Below are 23,751 nucleotides of genomic sequence, written 5' to 3' on the forward strand. Positions count from 1 at the left end.
CCCAACTCATTACCATTAGCTTCATACGTATGCTATGCTCGGAAACCTTGTGTATAATAATCCAATACCGGCACCTCGACTCCGACGCGATGCTGGGAATCCAACGTGTATCATGCAGCTCCTAGTAAATACAACCCCCCGCCCGCGTCTCTACTTTTTCATACTCCCGGCACTCGGCTCGACGGTATATATCGTGCGGCCGCCGCCCCGCCGAATCGTATTCGGCTCCTATTCAGCATCGTCGCTGCTGGACTGGCTCTCATCAGACTCCGCCGACACGCTCGCCTTCTTGTTCGGCGGGGTCCACCGCTCGACGTTCTCGCATCCCTTGGGGACACGGCACTCGTCTCTGGCATCGCACGTCTTCCACAATACCTCGCGAACCTCCCTAAACACCTGCTCCGGGGCGTCCATTGCCCAGATGACGTCGAGGTGCTCATACTCGGGGATGACCTTGGCGTGGACCACGTTGACGTGCGGCTCACGGCCCCGCTCAAATCTGCGGAGGAGCTTGTTGCCGTCGACGAGGTCGTCGTTGCCGGCGACCCAAAGGGCGAAGGGGGGTACCTGCTCGTTGTACCAAGCGGTCGATCCCTTGGGCTTGCGGGCGTGTTCCTCCAGTGTCCTCTGGGACATGAGCCCGTCGGCGTCGTCGGCCCGGAGGGTGTGGGACTCGTGCCCGCTGATGTGGTCTTCCTTCTCCTCGGCGCGGACGTCCTCTTTGGTGGAGAGAATGCACTTGTGCCTCGCGAAGCACTCCCTTCCAAGCCACCAACGCATGGATTCCGCGCTGACGTAGACGGGCGCGAACTGGAACATGCGGTGCTTCAGAGCTCGATCCCACCTCGTGTCCGTCCAGTCGAACAGGAAAGAAAAGACTTTGTAACCGAGCCAGCCGTAGACCTTGGGGTGAAGCAGCTCGTGCATCTTCATCATGAAGGGAATGAAGGCGTGGATGCCGAACATCAGCCGGAACATGCCCGGCGTGATGATCCTCATGAACTTGAAGTACATTTTCCCGATCAAGGGCCCGGCATACGCAGCGGGCGCCAGTGCGCAGAAGACCGTCAGCTTTTCGCCCAGGTCTGGACGTTGCTCCTTTGCCAGCGCTACGAGCGTTTGTGTCGTGCCCTGCGAGTGGCAGATCAAGCCGATCTTCTTGAACCCAGTCTCGTACAGGACCCTTGAGGTCAGCGCCGGCAGGTCAAAAACACCCATCTGGCGAATGTTCCAGCACCACATCCGCGGGTCGGAGTACTCCAGCGAGGAATGCTTGGGCTTGAAGCCGCACCGGTTGTTGCCAAGCCAGACGTCGTAGCCGGACTTGCAGAGGTAAAATGCGAGTGAGTCCTCGTCGTTTGTGCAGTACGCTCCCGAACTCTGGAGAAGGCCATGGAGGAGTAGAACGGGAAACTTGCGCTTCTGGCTGGGATCCTTGAGCTTCTTTTTGGAAGATGTGAATATGTCGGGTCCTCTGTCTGACCTGTCGTCTTCGCTCATCCTCGTGTACTCCTTGGGGTCGTATACGTGCCACAAGTCGATGAGGAAGCCGTCTTCGGTTTGAACTTGGATCTCTTCGACGTCGAGTCCGACACGACGAGCGTAGTATCCAACGTCGCACACAATTGGGTCAGGGCCCCCTTCCGTTGGGACAAACTCGTCGGCGAGCTCCTTGTCTTTGACTAGACTCTCTCTGCGCTTCCATTTCTGGTTTTCTTCCTTGCGCACCTTGTTCCTGCGCGCCTCTTCCTCGAAGAAAGGTCTCTTCTTGTCCGGATTCTGCAGTGTTAGGCGGTAGAAGATGTGCGTGCACAACGGTGGTATGCTAGTGAAGAGTGCACCGAGTACAATGACTCCGAGAAAAGCCAGGCTCAGGAAGAAGGCCGTGACACGAAAAATCAGGCATTGTAAGTCGCGAAGCAACGACGGCGGGCCGTAGAGGGGCAAGGGCGGAAACAAGGGGTTGGTGTGTGACGGCGGCACCTGGCGACGAAGGGAGCCCTCTTCCGACTTTTGTTTTTCCTTTCCGTTTGTATCTGTTGGTAGCGAGATGACCTTTTCCTGCATGCCTGGGGCCTTTTTGCCGTTGTCAATCTCTTCCTCCGTGTCACTCCCCTGTTTGATCTTGATCACAGCTGGGCCATCTTGAAGCTCTTCCTTGAGAGCGTTCAGCTTGTGCGCCTCGACAAGCGGGACACCTGGGAGCCTGTTGCCTTCCGAGGTGACCACGATGGGGTCTTGGGGTGTAACGAATCGAGCCTCGACGGCGACCTCGGAGTCGTTGTTCTGGTGGTTCTGGAGTGACAGCTTCTCGGCCTGCTGGGCAAACTCAACAGCGACACGTGCGACGCCATTGTCGCGTATTCTGTCTCGACCATGGTCCGGAGACTCGGAAAAGTTGCCCATATCTTCGGGGTTGTGTTTGCAACCGCTCACGTGAGATAGAGAGCGAGAGAAGAAGAAAGAAATTAAGAAATAAAGAAAAACACGAGTTGCCCGGCGTCGCAAAAGTCGCAAAATGTTGGGGTTCAGTGAGATTCGTGCGCTTAAAAGGGGTATGTAATCGCTTGTCTTCGCGCAATAACGACAAGAACATGCGAGATGAAGTTGAAAAGGAAGGTAGACGGGGTGGAAATTTGCCCGTCAAATGTCCTTTTTGCAGCCACTGATGGCATGAACAGGCCTCATGTTGGTGTCGAAGCGGTCCAAGGCAGGGAAACAGAGCGTAGATCCAGAACAAGGAAGGGGGGGGGGGGGGGGGGGGGGGGGGTGGGCGAGTAAATTGGGGACGTGAGGACACCGATACACTAGTGATACTATTAGTTGGAGACCGGGAGAGTAGCCAGCACGGTTCGGTTGGTTGGTGAATACCAAGGCAGAGAGGCGAACTACGGACCCTTAGGGGACTACCGGTAGACAGAGATAAATACGGAAAGTCGGCCAATGTAAACATCGCAGCGTATTGGACTTACCGCAAGAATTGTGGAATGATGATGTCGGTCTAGATGCCATTGATGCGGGCCGCAAGCTAGATCGTGTCACGGTCTCGACTTGCCAATGCCACCTCGAATCGGAGCAGCACGGCAGAGCGCACCCCCGGGCTGGAGTGCAAATAACGTCCGCGCCCACGAGGCCCAGCCGCCGCCATTCGAAACTCTGCTTTGGGCCCAAGGTCCTCCCTGTCATTTGCGGTTGGCAACACACTACCTACGGTAGCAGAGGCAGAGGCAGAGGCGCTGAAGAACGGGCCAAACGCTGTCAGCTAAGGTCTCATAATTGTCGCGCCAGAGGGTGTGGCTGGAGCAGGAAGAAGCCACCCCGCTTGCGTCATTGCCATGTCTGTCGCACGGAGCATTTGCTCAACGGCAGCCATGATTGGATATTGTGATTCTGAGAGGGAAAAAGCATGTGACGATCCCAGCTGGCGTCTCGGAAGACAAGCGTCATTGACGTGGATTGACTGATGCGTTCTGACAGCATCAACGAAGCCCAAGAGCCCGCTTTGCCGGATTTTCAACGGGTCTCAGTACGTCGGTCTACCATGGAAGCATGCCTTGACCAGACCTAACATATTACACTACGCCAGTTACCTACTTACTTCGTACGCACCAGCGGCGGTTCCTCGTAGGGGTCGCACAGGCAGATACATAACAAAAAAAGAACACAATGGTCTTTGCTCCATCGTCGCAGTTGGAATCCGAGTCGAGGACTCAATTTCGGCGCTTTCCACGTTTCGTAAGTGCAACAAGCCACCTTTTGTCCATCTGGTATGGTTACAGCTTGGAAGAGGTGCCTGGTCGTCAAGATGACAACAAGCGCCGCCGCCTTGCGAACACTGGCTGAGGCTGTGTGTGTAGGTGCTGTCGTCCAAAGTGGCTTTTTGTGCAACCTTACGAGATATTAATAAGTATCTCAGTTCAGGGCCTCTTTTAGCCCATCTCCTGGGCCAGGACGACCCGTTCGGGTACTATGCTCTGCAAACATAGATCTATACGTCACATTCGCGACCGCGAGTGTCTAGAGGACGATGAACGGGCCAAAGGTGTTGTTGTGCTTACACTGCTTGGGATGATCAGGGCAATAGCCAGGGTGTTGCTGATGCTGACACAGAGGCCTCACCAACCTCTGCCATATGTTACGGGACACACTATTGGCCAATCGAAAACCTGCTCGCTCGCCCGCCCATTCCTTGCATTGGCTTCCGCTTTGTGGCTTATGGATATAAAAAGAGGCCGCATTTGACAATATTAACCTATTACGGTACGTTGCTACTCAACTCTACGGCGTCATCTCATAACGTAGCTCGTCATTCATTCGACTCGGTACGACAGTACAGTAAGTCGCCATTCTTGGAAAATGGCTTCTTCAGGTTTCATTTAAACTAAGGAGATAAAAAAGTGCAAGAGAATAGACGATGCAATACTTGGCGGCATCCCAGAAGATCTTATATCAATCACATGCTTCGAAGCGAAGGACTGACAGTTGGCTGTTTTGAATTCATCATTGGTTGCACAAGTACAACCAGACCCGGTCATTGGAAGTTATTCGGGTTTGACTTCTAGGTAACCCCAGATGATTAGTCATGCATCCCCGCTCGGGCTTATCGACTAAAACCTGCAGAGCGACTTGTCCTTAGGGGTTGTGGGCTCTAATGCCGAGGCCTGACGCTTCCCCAAGCCGAAGCTGGAGACGGCCCCGACTCCAGCCCGGTCCAGGAACCATGCCAACCAACCATAACCAACCATCCATACCTTAGCTTAGCTCCTTGAATCGAGCTTCACGACATGGACTCGTCAACCTCCGACTGCTGATACCTTCTGACTTCAATTGCTCGCACTGCTTGCTCTAACGTCTATCCCTCCACGACCTCGAACCTTTGCGCTCATCATCCTGCGATGCCCACCTGAAGCACGCCACGCTCCGTTGCTTTGAACTGGTCCCGCCTGCTGCTCGATACGATGACAACCTCAGAGCTTGCGCCGCCATCCCTGACCAAGAGGAACAGGAGGTCGCGGAGGCGTCGTCAAGACAAGCCGGCGATCGCAGCAAGGCTAATTCTGGACGATCACGATGCGAGGGGCGATGTCGGTACCTTGTCCGAGGACCTATTCACAGACCTTTTTCCCCACCTCCGTGATGGTAAGAACGCACCTCTGGGAAACGGAAATCTTGACACGCAGTTGTTGATTCCATTGTCTCGCAGTACCCGCTCGTGAAGATGGCTCCGAGGACGTTCACCATGTCGCCATCGCTCCCTGGGAGCCGACCCCGTCTCCGACCGAAACCGCCTGGACGGTAGTGCCCGTAGTCAAGTCCTCGGTGCTCAAACCTTCGACTGTCCAATTCTCACCCTCGTCCTTGTCCCTGCAGAGCTTTGCGACCACTCTTCAGCAGGTTGCGCCGTCGAAGCTCTCGAGCAACAGCCGCAGCGGCATCGAAATCCAGATATTAGACGTGGTTGCACTCTCGTTGGACACAGTATACGTTAGCCTTGAGAGCGAATTGACGAAGCGCTTGGAACAAGGCGAGGGCACCTTTTACCGTGACCATCCAAGCAGCGTTAATGGTAAGGGTTCTGCCGCTCCAGAAACCCCCGAGGCTCGCCTCATCTCTTCGTTGCGCGTGGCTCTGGGAAGTTTGCGAGTTCTTCACTCTGGTGACCTCTTTCCTCTACCGCTACCTCCGCATCCAGTCACCCACATCCCCCCAAATCCAGGCAAGATCATGCTTTGTGAGCCCGTGAGCCAAGGAGTTCTCTCCGAGAGTACAAAGATCGTCTTGATGCGAGGGCGGGTACACACAAAGCGCGGTCAAGCCGCTCCCTCGATCCCCCCGAATCGGAGCCTGAACGGTGTTCCCGATGAAGAGGACGATACCGCCAACGATCAGTTCTTCTCAGCTACAGAAGACAGGTACAAGACGGACTCTGCGAATACCGAAATAGACTCCGTGACCGAGACAGAGGAGTCGGAGCTTTCTGGAATCGACCAAGATGACGATCTCTCTGACGACTCCATGGATGACATGATCTCTCTGCAGGCGCCGATGCTTCCTACGACTGCTGCAAGTGGCGTGTCTACCATGCAGCCGGGATCACCGATGACAATCGGGAGGGGAAGGAAAACCAACGGGATTGCAACTCCCGGCTCCGTCTTCTCCAACTATACTGCAACTACCGCTCGTCCAGACCGACCTCGAGGCCGACTTTTTAAGGCTCAGGGGCTGATTCGAACCATTCCCATGGACCTCCTTCACCCGAAGCCGGCGCCAGAGGATGATGACGAGGCTAGGGTTTTCGTAGACATTGCCTCCTTGTCGAAGATCGGGTGCTTCTCAGGAGACTGGGTCCGCATCGAGGCTGCTGAAGAACCTCCTGCCAACGGGTTTGGCGCCTTTGGACTCGGAAGCTTCACGTCGCTAGACCCGTCTGAGTCCAATTGGCGTCCGGTAAGGGTCTTTGGTCTTCCGGAGGGGTTTTCTCAACGCCCAGTTACACGGATAGCAGGTGCAAAGCATGGCGAACGCAAACTGTCTTTCTTCGATTCCCAACTCCAGAAGCCGACCAGCCCGACAGCCTACATATCTCCCATTCTGTTAGCCAATCTTGATGAACCGTCGTATCTCCGGCTGTCACCTATTAAGCGGGGGACGTATCAAGGAAAGGGAACTCTTCCCAAGTTCACGAACGCCTCGCGTCCCCCGTACGCCCGCGATATCACAATTCAGCATGTCCGGTCACCAGTGACTGCGGAACGAGCTTACCAATCGGCGGTCCTCGGCGGTCTGAAGCGTTACTTTGCTCAGAATATCCGACTTGTACGGACAGGCGATCTTATCGCCGTGCCCATCGACACACAACTGGGCAAAGCGCTGCAAGAGCAACCCGGTGGAAGCAATGGGTCCGAGGTAGACGATGTGATGGCTCTGTCCAAGGAAGGGTCGGCAAGATTTGACCAGGTGGCATGGTTCAAGGTTGGCCACATCCAGATCTCAAAATCCGATGCCGACAACGACCAGTCCGAAGAATTGTGGGGAGGGGTGGCATGCATCGACAGCTCCTCTGTCGCGATGCACGGCTCCGGCTTTGCCACGAGCCGCATACCCGCAACCAAATCCAACACCTGGCCCTATTATCTTGGGGTCAAGAAGATGCCCACCAAAGCACCAAGTGTTTCGACACTGACGCTACCTGACCAGGATCTCCGTTACGTCTCACCTCTCAGAAGACGTTTGCGAGAGTTGTTGGCCGCCGCCACCAGCCCCAGAGCGGTACATCTGAAGATGCCGCCAGTTGCCATTCTTGTCACCGCCACGCATCGCAATATAGGCAAAGCGACTGTGGCTTCGGAAGCCTGCTCCGACATTGGACTCCACACGTACTCGATTGACGCATACGACATCCTCAGTGAGGCAGGGACCAGCGGCAGCGATGTTAAGACAGAAGGTCTCCTGCGAACCAGGGCCGAAAGAGCTATGAGTTGCGGCCCAGAAACCACAGCTTTGCTGATTAGGCATATCGAGGCGTTGACGGCCGACCGCATGGTGTCGACCATGAAGGAGATTTTGCAGGACACAAGAGTGCTAATCGCTACTACCAGTGACGTCGACAAGGTCCCGGATGGAGTCCGAGGTCTCTTTAGCCATGAGCTTGAGATGGGTGCCCCTGACGAAGCTGAACGTGAAGGCATCCTCAGGGCTATTATCGAGGATCGTGGTATCAACCTCGACCCTGAAGTAGACCTCAACGGCGTGGCTCTCAAAACCGCTGCGTTAGTGGCCGGTGACTTAGTGGACGTGGTCGACCGAGCAGTTATCGCACAGCGATTGAGGTTGGAGCAAATATCATCGAGAACAGAAGCTACCGGCCAGGCCGTCACGGTGCGGGATCTCCAGGTAGCTGGTGGACCAATGGCTCGATGCGTCACGAAAGGGGACTTTGAGGTCGCTGTCGAGGCCGCACGGAAGAACTTCGCAGGCGCTATCGGAGCCCCTAAGATTCCGAACGTCACATGGGATGATGTTGGTGGACTGAACAACGTCAAGGATGCTGTGACAGAAACCATTCAGCTCCCCCTGGAGAGACCCGAGCTTTTCGCCAAGGGCATGAAGAAGCGGTCTGGCATCCTCTTCTACGGACCTCCGGGAACCGGAAAGACACTGCTGGCGAAGGCGATCGCGACGGAGTACAGTCTCAACTTCTTCAGCGTCAAGGGTCCCGAGCTGCTCAACATGTACATCGGAGAGTCGGAAGCCAACGTCAGACGAGTCTTCCAGCGTGCCCGCGATGCTCGCCCTTGCGTCGTGTTTTTCGATGAGCTGGATTCCGTTGCGCCGAAGCGCGGAAACCAGGGAGACAGCGGCGGTGTCATGGACCGCATCGTCTCGCAGCTGCTCGCCGAGCTCGACGGCATGTCGGGCGGGGACGACACGAGTGGCGGTGTCTTCGTCATCGGCGCCACCAACCGGCCGGATCTGCTCGATGCCGCCCTGCTCCGTCCCGGACGCTTCGACAAGATGCTCTACCTCGGCGTGTCTGATACCCATGACAAGCAGCTCACAATCCTCGAGGCCCTCACCAGGAAGTAAGTCGCCCAAACCAGTACTTGCCTTCGCTTTGCGCGCACACTAACATCTCCGACCCCAGGTTTACTCTCCATCCCTCGGTCTCCCTGCAGTCCGTCGCTCAGCGGCTCCCGTTCACCTACACGGGCGCCGACTTTTACGCCCTCTGCAGTGACGCAATGCTCAAGGCCGTCACGCGGCAAGCAGCGGCGGTCGACGCCAAGATCCGCGACATCAACGCCGCCCGGGTGCCGTCGCGACCGCCCATCTCGACGGCCTATTTCTTCGACCACCACGCGACGCCTGACGACATTGCCGTCATGGTCACTGAGGAGGACTTCATGAGGGCGCACGAGGAGCTGGTGCCTAGCGTGAGCGCCGGCGAGCTGGCGCACTACGAGAAGGTGAGGGCGAGCTTCGAGGGGTCGCCCGACAAGGAGAAGCAGGCGCAGCAGCCTCAACGCCCCGCGGAGGGGGCGTTCAGGACTGTTTCCGTGTCCTCGGCCGTGTCGAGAGGCAGTTCCAAGGGCAAAGGCAAGGCCGTGGCAGCGTCTTCCAAGGGGAAGGGCAAGGCCGTGGCGACGGGCAGCGATGACGAGTACGAATCCGAGGGCGAGGTCGTGGTAATGAATGGCAAGGGCAAGGGCAAGGGCAAGGCTGTCGCGGGATTCCAAGATGGAACGGCGAGCGACGATGAGGGATTGTATTAAAAAGGGGGAGGTGACAAGCCGCAGATAGTAACGAGCAGCACGCCGACCTACACATGAAACGATAAACCCTTGGGGGGATTCAAAGTGTTTTTTTTTTTGGTGAACGAGTTCCGTAGCGGCAAGAATCGAACTGGAGTGAGATCGCATCCTGTGAAGCAAACAAGCAGCAAGTACTACCCTACAGGAAATGACACACCACACACCCTTACAAAAGAGTACAGTATATGGCGAGGACGGCAATTTTGTCACCATACAATCCAATGCACCGGCCCCACCACGGCATCCAACAAGAAACTTCGCGACTTGGTCCGGCGCAACATAACTACTCCTCAGGTTCCCCCTTAGGCTTAGCTTCTCCCTCAGACTTTGACTCCCCGGGCTTGTTGGGCTCAGCTATCTTTGCCTCTGCCAGCTCCTTCTCCTCTGATTTCGACTTCGCCTTAGCCCCCTCCTGTTTCGTCTCGGGTTTACTCGTATCGTCCTCGTCGCTATCGTCGTCCTCATCCTCGTCATCGTCGTCTTCTTCGTCATCCTCCTCCTCCGGCTGCGGCGCCTTCGTAATAGTCTCGGTCTTTTCGGCTGGTGGAGCTTCCTTCGGTGCCGTCTCCGTTTCCGGCGCGGCGGCCTTGGTGAGGTCTTCGCCTGCCTCCTTTTCGGGGTCTTCTTTGATGGCCTGTGCCTTTTCGACCTCGGCGATCTTCTGCGACACGTCTACGTCTTCGTCGGAATTCTCCTGATCAGGCTCCTCCTTGATAGTCTCGGCATTCTCTACCGCGGCGATCTCTTCCTGGGACACGGACGCCACCGTGGCGCCCATGTGCACCGTAACGGGCTTGTCCACATCGGAGGGCTTCCAACGGGCCGTTGTCGGTGACTGGAGAGTCTCGCGCAGGGCATCGGGATTGATGTTCGTGGCAGCGGCGCCCCAGGAGCCTGTGGTCGGGGACTGGAGACCGACGGGCTTGACGCTCTGGGCCGAGGAACCGCTGCTAGTGCTGGCTAGGAAGGGTTTCCGGGTTGTTTCTGGTGTCTTTGAGACGTCCGTTGCAGCTTCCGCTTTCTTATCGGGTTCGGTGGTGACTACAGATGACGCATCGGTTTCAGGCTTCTTGCCTTCGGCAGTCTTACCGTCTGTCTTGCCATGAACCTTATCGCGCAGGGACTGTAGCCGGAGTTCTTTGGCCTTCTTAGCTGCCTCGTCGGCAATGGAGCGGTGAACGACAGTGGAGGAGTTGTCGGTTGGGGCCTGGGGTGTCTCGACAGACTTGACCTTCGCAGCAGCAGGAGTAGAGCTCTCATCCTTTGGCAAAGGGGGCGCTGGCGGAGGCGCGGGGGCCGATGCAGAAGTGGAAGCAGAGGTGGAGGCATTTCCCGACAACGTGCCCTTGGGCACCTTCTTGATGATCTTCTTCTTGATAGGCTCCTTGGGCTTGTTGTTGATGTCAGGTATAGTAAATTCGTCGTAGTAGATTTTGACGTGCTGCTTGAGCTCGCCATATTCGTTCCATTCTTCGATCTCGGTGATGTCCTGGACAGGAAGGCAGCTTGTCAGCACATGACTCCCTCCACCGAGAGCGGGGTCGGGAAGGAGGGTTCGCTACTTACGCCGAGCACGAGGCCCTCTTGCACAAGAGCCGGGAGCTTTCTCACCCGGCCAGAGGCATCTTTACCGGCACGGCGACCCCAGAGCATACGAGCCTTCTGATCGGTTGCGAGGTCGACGGCCTTGAAGGGTACGCGGTTGGCGCGGAGAATGGTTTCGAGACGAGATGTAGCTGTGACGATATGCGAGGATCCGGCGGTCAGGGAGGTAAAAATCCAGAGAGCCGGATCGGTAGAAAACGTGGTTGCAGTCAACTGCGCCATGACGGTATACTCTGATTCTTGGAGGCGGGGGATGTGCGGGAGGGAGTTGGACAAGTTGCAGGGAAGAGCTTGTGAAGGGGGGGAGGAGGGAAGAAGGAGGGAACAGGTACCAGGAAGCTAAGGAGGGCCCGACGCAGTCAGCAAAGAGTAAGACAGAACCATGGAAGTATCGAGACGCAGACCCAGATGCAGATGCAGATGTAGATGGCACGACGTGGGATAATATGCAGGGTACAAAACGGAGCTCTGCATTACCTACCGTGGATTGAGGATTCTCGATGACATGTAACTGCGTTCCAGGCGAGGCGATGCGGTGCGTTCCGCGGGCAAAGTACCTAGCCAGCCAGTAGCGGACAACACGAGGTCCCACGCAGATGAAACTCGAAGGGTCGTAGGGGAGTGGTAGCGTACCTACCTAGGTACCTGCCTACCTACTTGCCTACCTACTTGCCTACCTACCTACTCGCTTCAGTACCTTACCTTAGGTAGGTGCCTACAGGTACCTAGGTAGGGAGGAACTAGGTACACGAAGGTGCTTATGTAGGTATGTATGGCTAGGCCTTCTTCAGCAGCTTTGCCTTACCTGAGGATTGCGGGGGCGGGGTAGTTCTTTCAGCGAAGCCCCCCATCCGTGTGCTGCCTCGGTACTTACCTAAGGTAAGGATTTTCCTACTCTGGACAGCGAGGTTGTGACGATGGAAGCTAGACAGCGCAGAGAGCCACCCCCGAGTGGTTGGGCTGGCAAGCCTGCAGGATGAGGTGGCCAAAAGTGAAAAGAGGAAAGTGCGACAGCGATGATTGGCGGTGACAAGACCAACAACGCCAATCAATAAACGTCGACACCAGCAAGAGCTTCGCGAGCTGTAGGACACCACACACTACACTTCGACCAACGGGTGATGGTGACGAAGAGGCAGTGACCGCTTCATGCATCGTACACCTGCTGCATCAGCCACAATCGGTATTGGCGACTTTTCACTGCAGACCATCCACCCATGCTTTCCACTGATAACTCGACACACATCTCCTGCACCTTACGTCGCCTACCCGAACGAGGGTCGGTCTCGGCTGAATAGAAGGCTGTGTTGGGTGTTCGGCATCTCCGACCCACGTACGTGCGCGACCGATTCTTTCCCCGTACAACGACGCCGCATCAGAATCCTCTCTCCGCCCATCGGCTTGCCTCGACCGATCGCAGGTACAACCCTCAACGCGTGGCCTAAGCTCTGCCACCAGCGCGGCGGTGATGGTCTCACTATTGCCGTATTGCCATCTCTTACCTGGTCACGTCGAACCAGTTTGCATCTTGGATAAAACCGTTGTGCAGTTCATTGCAGAAACAACAGAATGGTATTCGGAGAATCACGACAAGCAGGGGGCTTACTTGGAACCAACCGTCTCCTAGAATCTGCCGCGTTCGCAGAGAGAAACAACAATACCCACAGTTGACGACGGATGCCAGAGCCGACAAACGATTGTTTCATATGTGCAGGGGTCGTTCGGCGGTCTGGCATTGACCCAACAATGATTTGCCCAAGCACAGCTTCTCGACAACAACGATACGCGCGGCAACACACAAAAGATAGGATCGGGGTTGCTACGGCGTCGGTCCCGATAGCGCATCGATTGTCTGTAATGATCGCTTCCACAAAACCCATAGTCGGAAGGGCTTTCCGCTGTTGACATCATTTTCATCTTCACAGACCTTTCAAAAGCCAATCTCCGTCCAATTGTACTCATCTTGGCCTTATTTCGCAAGAGAGAGCATCCACGTTTGCCTGCGTGATGGATTCCCAAGATCCTGGCCTACAAATACTCTCACCTTCTACGTTGCACATCCCCCTTTCGAATGGGAAATGGCGGTGGAGTCCCCCGTGATTGGGGTAATTTCTCATACCTCTGTATCCGTACAACCGCTACTGACAGGGAAACCGAAAGGGAGCAGCTTATGGCTACACTAGTATCCGTAGGTAATCAAGACAAGGCTGTTGTATTGGCCGTGCCAGGAACAAGCAGCCTAGCTGATGTTTTTTTCCCTTCTTGGTGCCAGGGTCCTGGAGGGTTACACAGTGGAACCTACAAATGACCGAGAAGGGAGAAGAGCAACTTGGAATCTAAATCGACCGAACCATGATTATGGAGCATCGATGCACGGCGTCACTGCAGGCAGAGAAACATTGGAGGGTGCTTCTGTCGCTGGTTGCCCCGTCGTGCACCGTTCCGGTCAACGCATAGCAAGCCGCATCGGCGCCACGGCGAGCGAGTGGGTGCATGCATGCCGAGGGTGGCGGCGACCAAGTGGCTTCTCACAAGGTCAGTCTGCTAACAGCGTACGCCGTATTTTTCTCTCGGGCGGAAAATGAAAAAGATCCGATAACGACCGACACCTCTGGGTTCGACAAGCAATGATTGCAAGCACATTTCCACGCCCCGGAGACGAGAGACTTCCAAGCCTCGCCCCCGTGGCATGGACGCAGGTATGCCCAAAGCTCAGCAATGTGAGCACGCAACATGGCAACAAAGCAACGCAGCGTGCAGCATCGACCTCAGCAACCCCTCGGGCTGGGGCCAGCCGTCTGTCTGCTCACAGGTTAGATGAGTTGTTTTCCAACGCGCCAGGGCACGCTGTTCCTGCATGCTGCTAGGAGGCGATCCGCAAGGGCTCTCCAGGTACGAGCCAGTGAGAGCTGCAGGCTAAGAAGGCTACCGGTAGGGCAATCTAGAGCAAGGTCCCGCCAGCGAAGCCCAAGCCCGCGTCATGCAGTGCCGGTCCACCGATAGGCTTGTGCAGCCAATCAATCATCCGAGCAAGACGAGATCCAATTTTGGACACGCTGCTTATCGCCCGGGCTAACGAGCTGCTTCTGTTTCCTTGGGCCCGTGCTATCCGCTGCTCGGAAGAGAGAGAGACAGGGAGTCGAGAGCCAAGGCCCAGTGATCAAGGGTGCTCCTCCTTCATCTCCTCTCACTCAAGTTTGGCAGCTGGATCGGCACGATAATGTATCTGGCAATGCCCCCCTCAGACTTGGTCGGTCCGTCCACCCCTTGTTCAATCGCTGTCGGATAGCGTAGCACGAGACGAGAAAGCAACAGGGAACGCCGAGAGCTGAGCGCACAGAGATGGGTGTCTGCCCCCCATGTCCTCGCTCGCGCACCTACCGGCTACCCACCCACACACGCCCTCTCCGGCCGCGTAGGCGACCAACGGGGTGTCGACGGAACGGAGGTCCTACAGGCACACGCAGCAACTGAGGAGACGCCATGTCGCCTAGCACTCGCAAAATTTCCGGGAGCCCACGCCTAGCAAACCGCTGCTGGCCATCGTCGTTGTTCGGCCGAGTCATTAAAAGGAGAAATACCTCGCCTGCCCCCTCCCGCCCGATTTAAGGTCTCGCTTCTCCCTCACCGTTACTTTCCTCACTACTACGTCCAGTGTCCACATTCTCTTGCAACTGCTCTCGTCATCGTGCCTTTTTTGCACACCACACTCATTTAACTCATCCTCACGGATCTCGACAAGACAGTTTGGTCAATCTCTTGACATTGCACTCTCTACGGCCCACGCCTGCACGCTCACAGTCCAATCTCGTTTGAAGCGATACTCGACGTTACACCGAATCAGTCAAAATGCGTTTCAACAGCATCTTCGCCCTCATGGCCGCCTCCGTCGCCGTCGCTCAGTCCTCCGCGGATGACACCACCACGACCATGACCGAGACCACCACCAAGACGGTGACCATCACCAAGTGTAACCCGACCAACACGGCGTGCCCCCTGTACACGCCGACCTCAACCATCGTCCCGATCATCAACTCGACAACTTCCACCTCCACACCCTCCTCCTCTTCGTCCCACTTCTTCCCGGCTTCCAACTCCACCAGCTTTGCCGGCCCAACTGCTTCTGCCCCCTGGACCAAGTCTTCCGCCGTCCCCATCAAGACCTCGGCCGACTCGTCCGCTCCCACCGGCGGCTCCGCCGTGCCCTCTTCCCCTGCTAGCGCCGGCTCTGGAATGCTTGTCGTCCAGAGCGGCCTCCTGGCCGCCGTCGTTGGCCTCGCCGCTGTCGCCCTCAACTAAACGGGCCTGGCCCTTGCCACCTAACAATCCGGTCACGATTGTTTAATTCGATTCTTGGCCGACACCACTGTTATTCCCAGGAGACGGGTTGATTGGAGATCTCTTCCATTTGTTATTAAAACTATTCCGGGTGTGCACGAGAAGCGGTTTAGAACCTCGGCTACCTGACGGCCTTCACTTCTGGCATTGGATCCCCGTTTGGACTGTAGGATCGATTGGAGGAGTTTATACCTATTTGGAGATGCTCGCATACATACCCGACAGATGATGCACATACTCTTTTCTTGAATGATACGACCCCGAGATGACTTCATTTTTCATGCCCTTTGGCGGCACTGGCACGCAATGGTTTCGTGAGTGACGCAGCTTACTGGCCGCCAGCAAGCAAGATCATCGATCGGGTGTAGGAATCTGCTCGATTCGCCAGTCTCCATCTCCAAATATTATGCAACATGCCAGTGCTTCGCAGAATTGCCGTATTGTTGATATGCCCGTTCCAGCTCACCTGTTGGTCCGGCCGTAGTGCCGTAGTCTCTCGACGTACCAGAACGCGCATGATCAACTAGCATGGCTAGATCACAACATTCCCACCACCCCCGGTGTCAATCGCATTCCAAACCAAGACTGTCTGATGCCAGCAACATGGGTGGGCATCTTGCCATCCATTCGACAAAAGAAAAGATACAAATGTGGCTCAGACAATGCCATTACTTGCGTCGAACCCAGATCATGGTACTGTCAGCCGTTGGTACTCGCCGACGGCGGACCAATGACGGGCGACTGCTCTCGACACCCATTTGGTTCGAAAGGCAGCCTCGCACGCTGATTCGCTCACGTGGTTACTATACTAAAGGAACGGGCCGCTTTTAGGTCTCGTGAACAAAGACATCCAACGACTTTGCACCTTGCCCGTTGCTTTCTCTTGCCGGTTCCAAGTCCCTTCTTCTACGACCAGCTTTCTATCAAATTAATGTCAACTGATGAGGTTAACACTCGCACAATCATGATGCCGCCCAATCCTCGTTGTGACGTAGCGGATAGAAGCTCACCAACGTCTTCTCGGTTCCTGACAGCCGTACGCCAATCAAGCATGGGCAGTCCGCATCCCTGCAGAGGTCGATCGCATCGACTCCTTCCGACCGACGAGCTCAGCTCTGATGCTGGAGTACCACTTGTCCATTGGCATTGACACGTGAAAGATGGCCATGTGTAGATTAATCTATGCGTTGTACAGTAGCGCAAGCCTCGAATCTCCTTTTCTCCATTTTCAGCTCTACGCATTGCACCGAATGCGAGACACAGGCCGGTTTCCATAGCACACACAAAACAATAGGAAATGGAAAGAAAAATTCTCAACCACCCAACTCAGGGTGGGGGGCTGAGATGCCGTCCTCATTACGGATTATGATTGTGATCGTGTCCAGGGTGCGCGAGCCTCGCGCATGACGGCCGACAGCTGAGAGTCTGTCCTATACCGTCGTGCTGAATCGATTTGAAACTGCTCCTTTGCTCCAGCAGCGACGCAGTCGAGAATCGCACCCAAAATGACCATACAGGCGAGTCGATGTGGTGGACGGAATCGCGTCTTGCGTTCAGGTCGTATGCCGGACAGAGGGTCAGAGAGCGACAGGCCACCACCGGTCGCATTCAGCTGCTCCCCCAAGCGTACGATCCTTCTCTCCTCTCGAGGTCGAGACTCTCAGCACAACCCCTGGGCGCATCGGTCGCATAGACTCTTGTCCGCTGGTATCCGTACTTCGCAACCGCAAACCGACCTGTGGTCACAGAACTTGAGCGCCATGTTGTTTGTCTTCGGCCCGACGCAAGATCGGGCGTCCGTATTCTTGGTATTCGCTATGCTTCTGCAGCATCCCGTCTTCGTCGGATATTCTCTCATCGTGAGCCTCGCACAGTGCTGGGACGGTTTTATCGGCTTGGTCAAGCCGTTCGAATAGCGTTTCACGGCTCGGCCCGTCCAGGCTGCTTTGACGGGGAAACCGGGGCTGCCAAGTTTCGAGAGGGACAACGGACGGCGGAGGCGGACGGCGGGCTCGACTTGTAATACGACACAGGGCTCGGTTAAGGCTAAGCAGGTCGATTGTTTTCTCTCCAAAAGAGCTCCTCGCACGAGCTGGCGGCAAAACTTTTTCTTCTCGCTGATCACCGGCTCCATCGTCCGGGAAGGACAGGATGCATACGCTTTATATGTTTTGCACACCGGAACCACTCGCTCACTTCCGTGCTCGCACGACTTACACCTTACAGCCGACCCGCGTCTCCATGCGGGCGACGAGACGCAGAGGAGCCATGCAGGGTGGCACTTAGCCTACACACTCTCTGCCTAGGCAATTGCCGCCGCCTTGGGTTGCCGCTATGGCATTCAGTACCCTCCTCTGAGAGCCGATCATCTGCTCTCGGGGCACTACGCCGAGCCAGAGGTTCTATGCAAATATGATTGCAGGGCGTCGTTCCGGTTACTAGACCACCTTTTAACCCACCCTCGTTGCCATTCCGCATATTGGACATAGTACTTATGCTGTGTTTTTCCGACTGTGTCACTATCATTGTGTACCTGCGCGACCTTAAAGAGAGGACCGCCTGGATATATAGTACCTTGGTTGTCATCCCGCATTTTGTTTGCCGTGAATCTCCCGGACGCAGGCTCCTCTCCGACAGGTTTCTTTGACAACGACCCTGTCAGCTAGGATGAGGCGAAGGTGGACTTGGCACAGCGGCAAGTTTGTGCCGTTCAGGACTAACACCTGACTCTGAAGCACCGTATTCTGTATGGGCTCGAAAAGTTCTCGATCTCGACATTAACTCCCCGGCCCTCTCTCCCGCATACGCAACAGCGCCACCAATACGGTCCAGTGCCTTGAAGAGCCTGCTCATGACCATCCCCAATCCTCCAACGCAAGCATGTCCCCTACCCTCGATCCATGTCAAGCACCTCACAGTCACGGCATACCTTCGATAGCACCAGATCAGACCAAACCGTGGCCTGCCCTGGCGCAAACACGTCTCGAAATTTCTGATAAGGTGCATTAGTGGATCAGCGTACAGGTACCTGGCCGAGCCTATCCCACTCTAGTGCGCAGCTTGTGGAAACCTAACCATATTCGACATGATGTGGCCGGGGACTTCAACACGCAAGACCCGTTTGTGCTGACAAGGGGTCAGCCGTATCTCAGCTTTTCACCTGCATCGCTGCAGTACGCAAGTCCAATTCACCCGCCATTTCCCACCGGCGAAAACAGCCCGAAACGACGCAGGCAACCTTCCTGGAGCGTCACGTTACGAAATGCGCCGTAGCGGGATCCCTCGCCCTCACCAAAGATGACCGGTACACCGCAACTGCCGTGGAACATGTTCACCGAACAGTGCCGCCATACAACCAAGAGGGGGCGTTCGACGGCCACCGGATCCGGGGCAAGAAATAGGGCGAGGATGTTGTGCAGATGGGATCCTGCGACGGCTAAACAAGCGGCATGGTGGGCAGGCTGGTGCGGCCCCGTTTTCGGGGGGGGGTAGGCAAGCTCACCTTTCCAGAATGCTAACCCGCTGGTGTTGAACACTGAGTATCAGTTCTGCTGCTCCTTTACCCTGGCTCGCGGGTCAGGGGTAAGCTATCACTTCTCAGTTTTGAGCACCGAATCATTGCGTCCATGGAATGGGACGCTACTGTCTTGGAAAGATTTGCCGGCTGCAAACCCACCGGACACTGTGGCAGGGGGGGGAGGGAGCCAAGGTTTGGCAAAGATCAGAGCATGTATGGGATCTTTGTCGTGCTGCGGTGTAGAAACACGCCTTCCGCTCGCGGTCAAATCTGCTCACCAGGAACGTTGTAAACTGCATGCCATCCAGCCCCCCCCCCCCCCCCCCCCACATCTTGGGAACCATGTCGTCGGGATCTGAGAGAGGCTTTTTTCTCTTCCAGTTGGGAGACGGGCCAGGGCCGTTGGGAGCAACGGCACGTCGCCCATTGGTCGCGGGTCATTGTCACCTCCCTCTCTCGCCGTGTGCTCTGTCACTTTGGCGGGACGTCTATCAAGGTCGTCTAGACAGACGGTAATCCTTACGAGAGTGGGGAGGGGAGGGGGTTCCCTCTTACATGTAGGATGAACGCCTGTATCTCCAACCGAGGCACCTTGGACAGTCGACGCCAGCAAATGCCGGGTCGTCCGGAGGCCCTCCCGCGAAAGGCTGGCCATCATGTGCACGAGGTTTAAGTGCTAGGGGCAATTATTTTAACATAGAGTCAGGTCAGGAGCGACAAATCCGAGAGGCCTAGAACCTGCTGGGCACGTTGCACTCGGTGTGCGCGGTCGTCTTCTCCACGTGCCTTTGACCCCTCCCATGCGAGGGTGCGTCCGGGATGGATGTATGCTTTGCAAGAACATGGGCCGAGTTTGTAAAGTCAGGCTTTTGGCTGTCCAGCCGGGGGTCCGCGTCTGCTAGCGGCTTCGGATGACGGCCTCGGATCGCGAGACATCTCCCATATTTGTAAGAACCGAGAGCCTACTGGTCTGGTGCTTGGCAACCTTTGGAAAGTGCTGGCGACTATGAAATGCTTGATAACCGTTGGGCTTTGCCGTTGATACATAGAGCTAGCCCATGGCCCCAGGATGGCAGTGGACTCTTATATGCTTCCTTGGAGGTTATGATCTGACGATATCTCCAAGCACCACTCTTTGTGACTTTTGCACTCACTCGAGCTCTGCCTCTATGCATAGTATACTGGCAACGGAGACGCTCTAGTGACACGGGTTCATTCCGGCATCAAGATTTGACTCGCGAGTCTAACAACCAGTCAAGGCTAGCTGATATGCTGGGTGATCACAAGGATGGGCGTAGGGGGCACCATCATGTCTGGGCTTAGAGAAATTCAGGGGCGTGCATCATCTGCGGAGGGGACGCGGGGGTTATCTTCTTTCCCTGAATCAACGTGTATGTATCTTTATATAGCTGTATATTGCTATGGAATGAATGCATTAAGGACGCCCGTCCGTGTTGATGTTGGCGGCCGCTTGGTCCGTAGGATATCAAGCAAGCGGTTTGTAAAACAGCAGGTTGTCATCAAAACAGCAGGTTGTCATCGGTGTTCGCTGCAATTGCCATCTCGAATCGAAATCTTTGTTTCTTCATAACGTGCTCAGCATGATCACTGCGGCAAAGGTAACGGATCTTTATACGCATCGTACACAGCATCGAGATTGATATGGTGGTGGAGGTCTGTGGCAACTTTGTTGATATTTGCGGCGTAGGACGTGATGTGATTTTGGCAGACTTCGGTCTCGTCCATAACCCTGCTCATATTGCCAGTCTTCTTGTTCTTTGGGAGGCTTTTCTCGGAGTTCATGCTCTCTGTAGCCTCCAGAGCAAGCCCCAACGTCCCCCAGACTGTGATCATGGCCGATCGCCGAACCCTCCCACGCTTCGAGGAAGTGGCTCGTGTCGAACATAAAAGAGGCCGACAGAGTTGCGAGTTGCAGACTGACTCTCGCAAGTGTGCGGCTACCGGCAGGGCTCGAGGCCCCGGCGGCACATGCGTTGGAAGATATTCCCAGATATGCCTTGTTGAGGTTTTAAAGATTGTTAGCCTTGATGGCTTCATCTGGGAAAGCGACTCTATCAATTTCTGCACGCCTGTGTTGGTTTATCGGGTTGTATCTCTACGCCATCCTAAACTTTCCAGGTCTTCCAACGTCGGCGGGTTTGCTGGCGGAGGAGCACAGCCGTGATCGCGGGGCCAGAACGACCTCCAGCCTATGATCTCGTCGCACACATCCTACATAGCTTACCAGTTGGGACCAACATACTGCCGCCAGACAACCCAGCCGTAAGCTGGTCGTGAAGGGATCCGTTGCCAGTGGCCACCACGCAGGTGAATGCCATACTACAAGTTCTCATAGCTGATACTAGATACAACGAAAACTTGCTAAGGCCTCACACCAGAACCATAATCCTCTTGAGGTTAAAGACCTAAGCTTCTTACCCCCTTGAGCACTAGTATCGGAACGACGAAGAGACAGCGCTCGAACAAGCCCTTGTCTCAACATTTCAGATGATAGTCACTCGTACGATTTAATTAAAAACAAAGAGGCCAGAATAGCCCTGCAGGATAAATAAAGCACAAAGCTCTCCCCAAGCACATCGCATTAAGAATAAAAAAGGTTGAAAGTTGTCTATCATCTTGATATGGCGAAGTGCAAAAGTTTCTCCTCGACGGGGAATTGAACCCCGGTCCCCTGCGAGTTGCTGCTATCGCAGTGACAAGCAGATATCCTCACCACTAGACTATCGGGGATATGTGGATGTTCGCATCCAGTGATAGCTGGTTGACAACAACGGCGTATGTTACAATTATACATCTATCAGTGGTGCACGGACACGCCCATTGAGGGCTGTCGCCTGCTCCAACTAGGCCCGAGCAAAAAATGACGAACGAAAACACACTGATTAAAGCTAACGCCCCGGGGTTGTGCCTACCACGCCTAGTGAGGTGAGACAGGGATTGGGACCCTCGAACGGCACACACACCGGCCGCCTGTCAACTAAAAAATGTAAAGCAGCCTATTCCTTGACCAAATCCGAACAAGACGTACAGATTTCTGGATAGAAAACGTTGCCCCACCCTCAGTGTTCAGTGTAGCTAAGGAATCACAAACACAACCCACCACTCCCAAGCCAAGTTACATTCAGCCCCAGCTGCTGAGAAGTCTCAGGACTCCTCCGAAAGGCCGCATAATTAATCACTCACGTGGTTTGCATATCGTGCAAAACTGATCCAGCCGCTTTTGAGGCATTGTTGCTTAATCTGCCCTCACAGCTATTCTCGTTGACCTGTAGCTTCATGCAGCATATATCAGATATTTCAACAAGATACTCAACGCAACGCTGCGGTTCGGCTTTCTAGAAACCCAAAAGGATACAAGCCGAGTACCTGTGACCCATTCTGTTGGGTGTCGAGTTGTCTGGACTGTAGCTTAGCCCCCACCCCGCAACATCCCTTATCCCTCGAGTCTCCATCGCTGCGCATCGTCGCTTTGCCCAAACAAGACGGTCTCTGTCCCCGCAACCTCGCAGAGGTAGACTTCGATGGGACATAAGCTGATGCCATGCTCCTCCTAGCATCCACCTCCCCATCTTCGGATGCGGGACTCCAATCTCGCAACGGGCCTTGTGGCGCAACGGTAGCGCGTTCGACTCCAGATCGAAAGGTTATCTGTTCGAATCAGGTCAGGGTCATACAACGAGAGCCTCTGAAGCATAGCTCCCCATCATTTTTGTTGCTTTTGAAGCCGTGGTGATGTGTCGGTTTATGGAAGCGGAAGAGCTGGACGAGCGAGTTTTGAGCCGGGAACTTGCGAAAGTGGGTCTTCTCAGGAGGCGAACACCATCTGTTTGAAATTCAAATGAGTGGAAAGAGCTCCTCCAGTGATTGCATATACATGTGCGTATGCATGTGCGTGTGCACGTGCGTATGGGGTACATAGCCGACCTCACAGTGGCTCCCTCTCCAAGGTAAGCGTTAGCCACTAGGACAATGGTGTTGGCTCAATCTCGCGATCGTAGCGGTTACGATATGGGGTGAAGCTTACGGTATTGCTCAAGATAGAAGGCAGAAGAGGGCAGCCTGGCCGTAGGCGATATAGCCATGAGTTACTAGCCGGCGTAACTTAATAAGGCAGGGCTCATGTCACTAATCTCACACATTATAGTACAGATATCATAACCTGATCGTGACAGTAAACAAAGTTTGAGGGCATTTGTATTATATTATTTTTATAAGAGATATTTTAGACTCTATAAATATACTTTGCTAGGTCGACGTAAGCTTCAAGGGGAAGTTGGGTCTTGGGGAACGTCAGTCGAGGGATCCTTTTTAGCAGGGCCGTCAGTCGAGGGATCCTTCTTTTCAGGGCCGTCAGTTGAGGTCTCCTTCTTCTCAGCAGGAGCATCAGTCGAGGGATCCTTCTTCTCAGCAGGGCCGTCAGTCGAGGGATCCTTCTTTTCAGGGCCGTCAGTCGAGGGATCCTTCTTTTCAGGAGCATCAGTTGAGGTCTCCTTCTTTTCAGCAGGAGCATCAGTCGAGGGATCCTTCTTCTCAGCAGGGCCGTCAGTCGAGGGATCCTTCTTTTCAGGGCCGTCAGTTGAGGTCTCCTTCTTTTCAGCAGGAGCATCAGTCGAGGGATCCTTCTTCTCAGCAGGGCCGTCAGTCGAGGGATCCTTCTTCTCAGCAGGGCCGTCGGTCGAGGGATCCTTCTTCTCAGCAGGGCCGTCAGTCGAGGGATCCTTCTTTTCAGGGCCGTCAGTCGAGGGATCCTTCTTCTCAGCAGGGCCGTCGGTCGAGGGATCCTTTTTAGCAGGGCCGTCAGTCGAGGGATCCTTCTTTTCAGCAGGAGCATCAGTCGAGGGATCCTTCTTTTCAGGGCCGTCAGTCGAGGGATCCTTCTTTTCAGGGCCGTCGGTCAAGGGATCCTTCTTTTCAGGGCCGTCAGTCGAGTGATCCTCTTCATCAGGAGCGTCGGCCGAG

At 55.2% G+C, this 23,751-nt stretch overlaps 6 protein-coding genes and 2 non-coding genes across 8 annotated transcripts; 5 read left to right on the top strand and 3 right to left on the bottom strand.

Annotated features, from left to right (window-relative positions):
• Positions 1–228: 228 nt before the first annotated feature.
• LY79DRAFT_503115 (sterol esterase) lies at positions 229–2,406 on the bottom strand (the record flags this gene model as incomplete). Its single annotated transcript, XM_060553377.1, has 1 exon — positions 229–2,406. One exon carries the CDS (start codon positions 2,404–2,406, stop codon positions 229–231), a length of 2,178 nt encoding a protein of 725 aa, XP_060420586.1.
• A 1,302-nt stretch (positions 2,407–3,708) lies between these two features.
• LY79DRAFT_6190 (uncharacterized protein) lies at positions 3,709–4,760 on the top strand. Its single transcript, XM_060562032.1, has 4 exons — positions 3,709–3,735; positions 3,917–4,042; positions 4,111–4,335; positions 4,390–4,760. Exons 2-4 carry the CDS (start codon positions 3,970–3,972, stop codon positions 4,560–4,562), a joined length of 471 nt encoding a protein of 156 aa, XP_060420587.1. The 5' UTR covers positions 3,709–3,735; positions 3,917–3,969; the 3' UTR covers positions 4,563–4,760.
• LY79DRAFT_6156 (ATPase) lies at positions 4,748–9,433 on the top strand. Its single transcript, XM_060561991.1, has 3 exons — positions 4,748–5,139; positions 5,204–8,582; positions 8,645–9,433. The coding sequence occupies exons 1-3, from the start codon at positions 4,959–4,961 to the stop codon at positions 9,270–9,272; spliced, it is 4,188 nt and encodes a 1,395-aa protein (XP_060420588.1). The 5' UTR covers positions 4,748–4,958; the 3' UTR covers positions 9,273–9,433.
• A 161-nt stretch (positions 9,434–9,594) lies between these two features.
• LY79DRAFT_585705 (uncharacterized protein) lies at positions 9,595–11,138 on the bottom strand (the record flags this gene model as incomplete). The annotated part of the gene is made up of 2 exons (XM_060560531.1): positions 9,595–10,800; positions 10,878–11,138. The coding sequence occupies 2 exons, from the start codon at positions 11,136–11,138 to the stop codon at positions 9,595–9,597; spliced, it is 1,467 nt and encodes a 488-aa protein (XP_060420589.1).
• Positions 11,139–14,765: 3,627 nt separating this feature from the next.
• Positions 14,766–15,215, top strand: LY79DRAFT_574492 (uncharacterized protein; the record flags this gene model as incomplete). Its single annotated transcript, XM_060559598.1, has 1 exon — positions 14,766–15,215. The coding sequence occupies one exon, from the start codon at positions 14,766–14,768 to the stop codon at positions 15,213–15,215; it is 450 nt and encodes a 149-aa protein (XP_060420590.1).
• A 5,357-nt stretch (positions 15,216–20,572) lies between these two features.
• On the top strand, positions 20,573–21,121 carry LY79DRAFT_676095 (uncharacterized protein; the record flags this gene model as incomplete). Its single annotated transcript, XM_060564463.1, has 1 exon — positions 20,573–21,121. One exon carries the CDS (start codon positions 20,573–20,575, stop codon positions 20,954–20,956), a length of 384 nt encoding a protein of 127 aa, XP_060420591.1. The 3' UTR covers positions 20,957–21,121.
• A 312-nt stretch (positions 21,122–21,433) lies between these two features.
• Positions 21,434–21,522, bottom strand: LY79DRAFT_t13. The gene has a single exon. It is a non-coding gene; the product is annotated as a tRNA-Asp (tRNA).
• An 869-nt stretch (positions 21,523–22,391) lies between these two features.
• On the top strand, positions 22,392–22,463 carry LY79DRAFT_t1. Its single transcript has one exon. It is a non-coding gene; the product is annotated as a tRNA-Trp (tRNA).
• Positions 22,464–23,751: the final 1,288 nt, after the last annotated feature.

Source organism: Colletotrichum navitas (genome assembly GCF_030913465.1).
Source record: "Colletotrichum navitas strain CBS 125086 chromosome Unknown LY79scaffold_1, whole genome shotgun sequence".
Taxonomy (NCBI): domain Eukaryota; kingdom Fungi; phylum Ascomycota; class Sordariomycetes; order Glomerellales; family Glomerellaceae; genus Colletotrichum; species Colletotrichum navitas.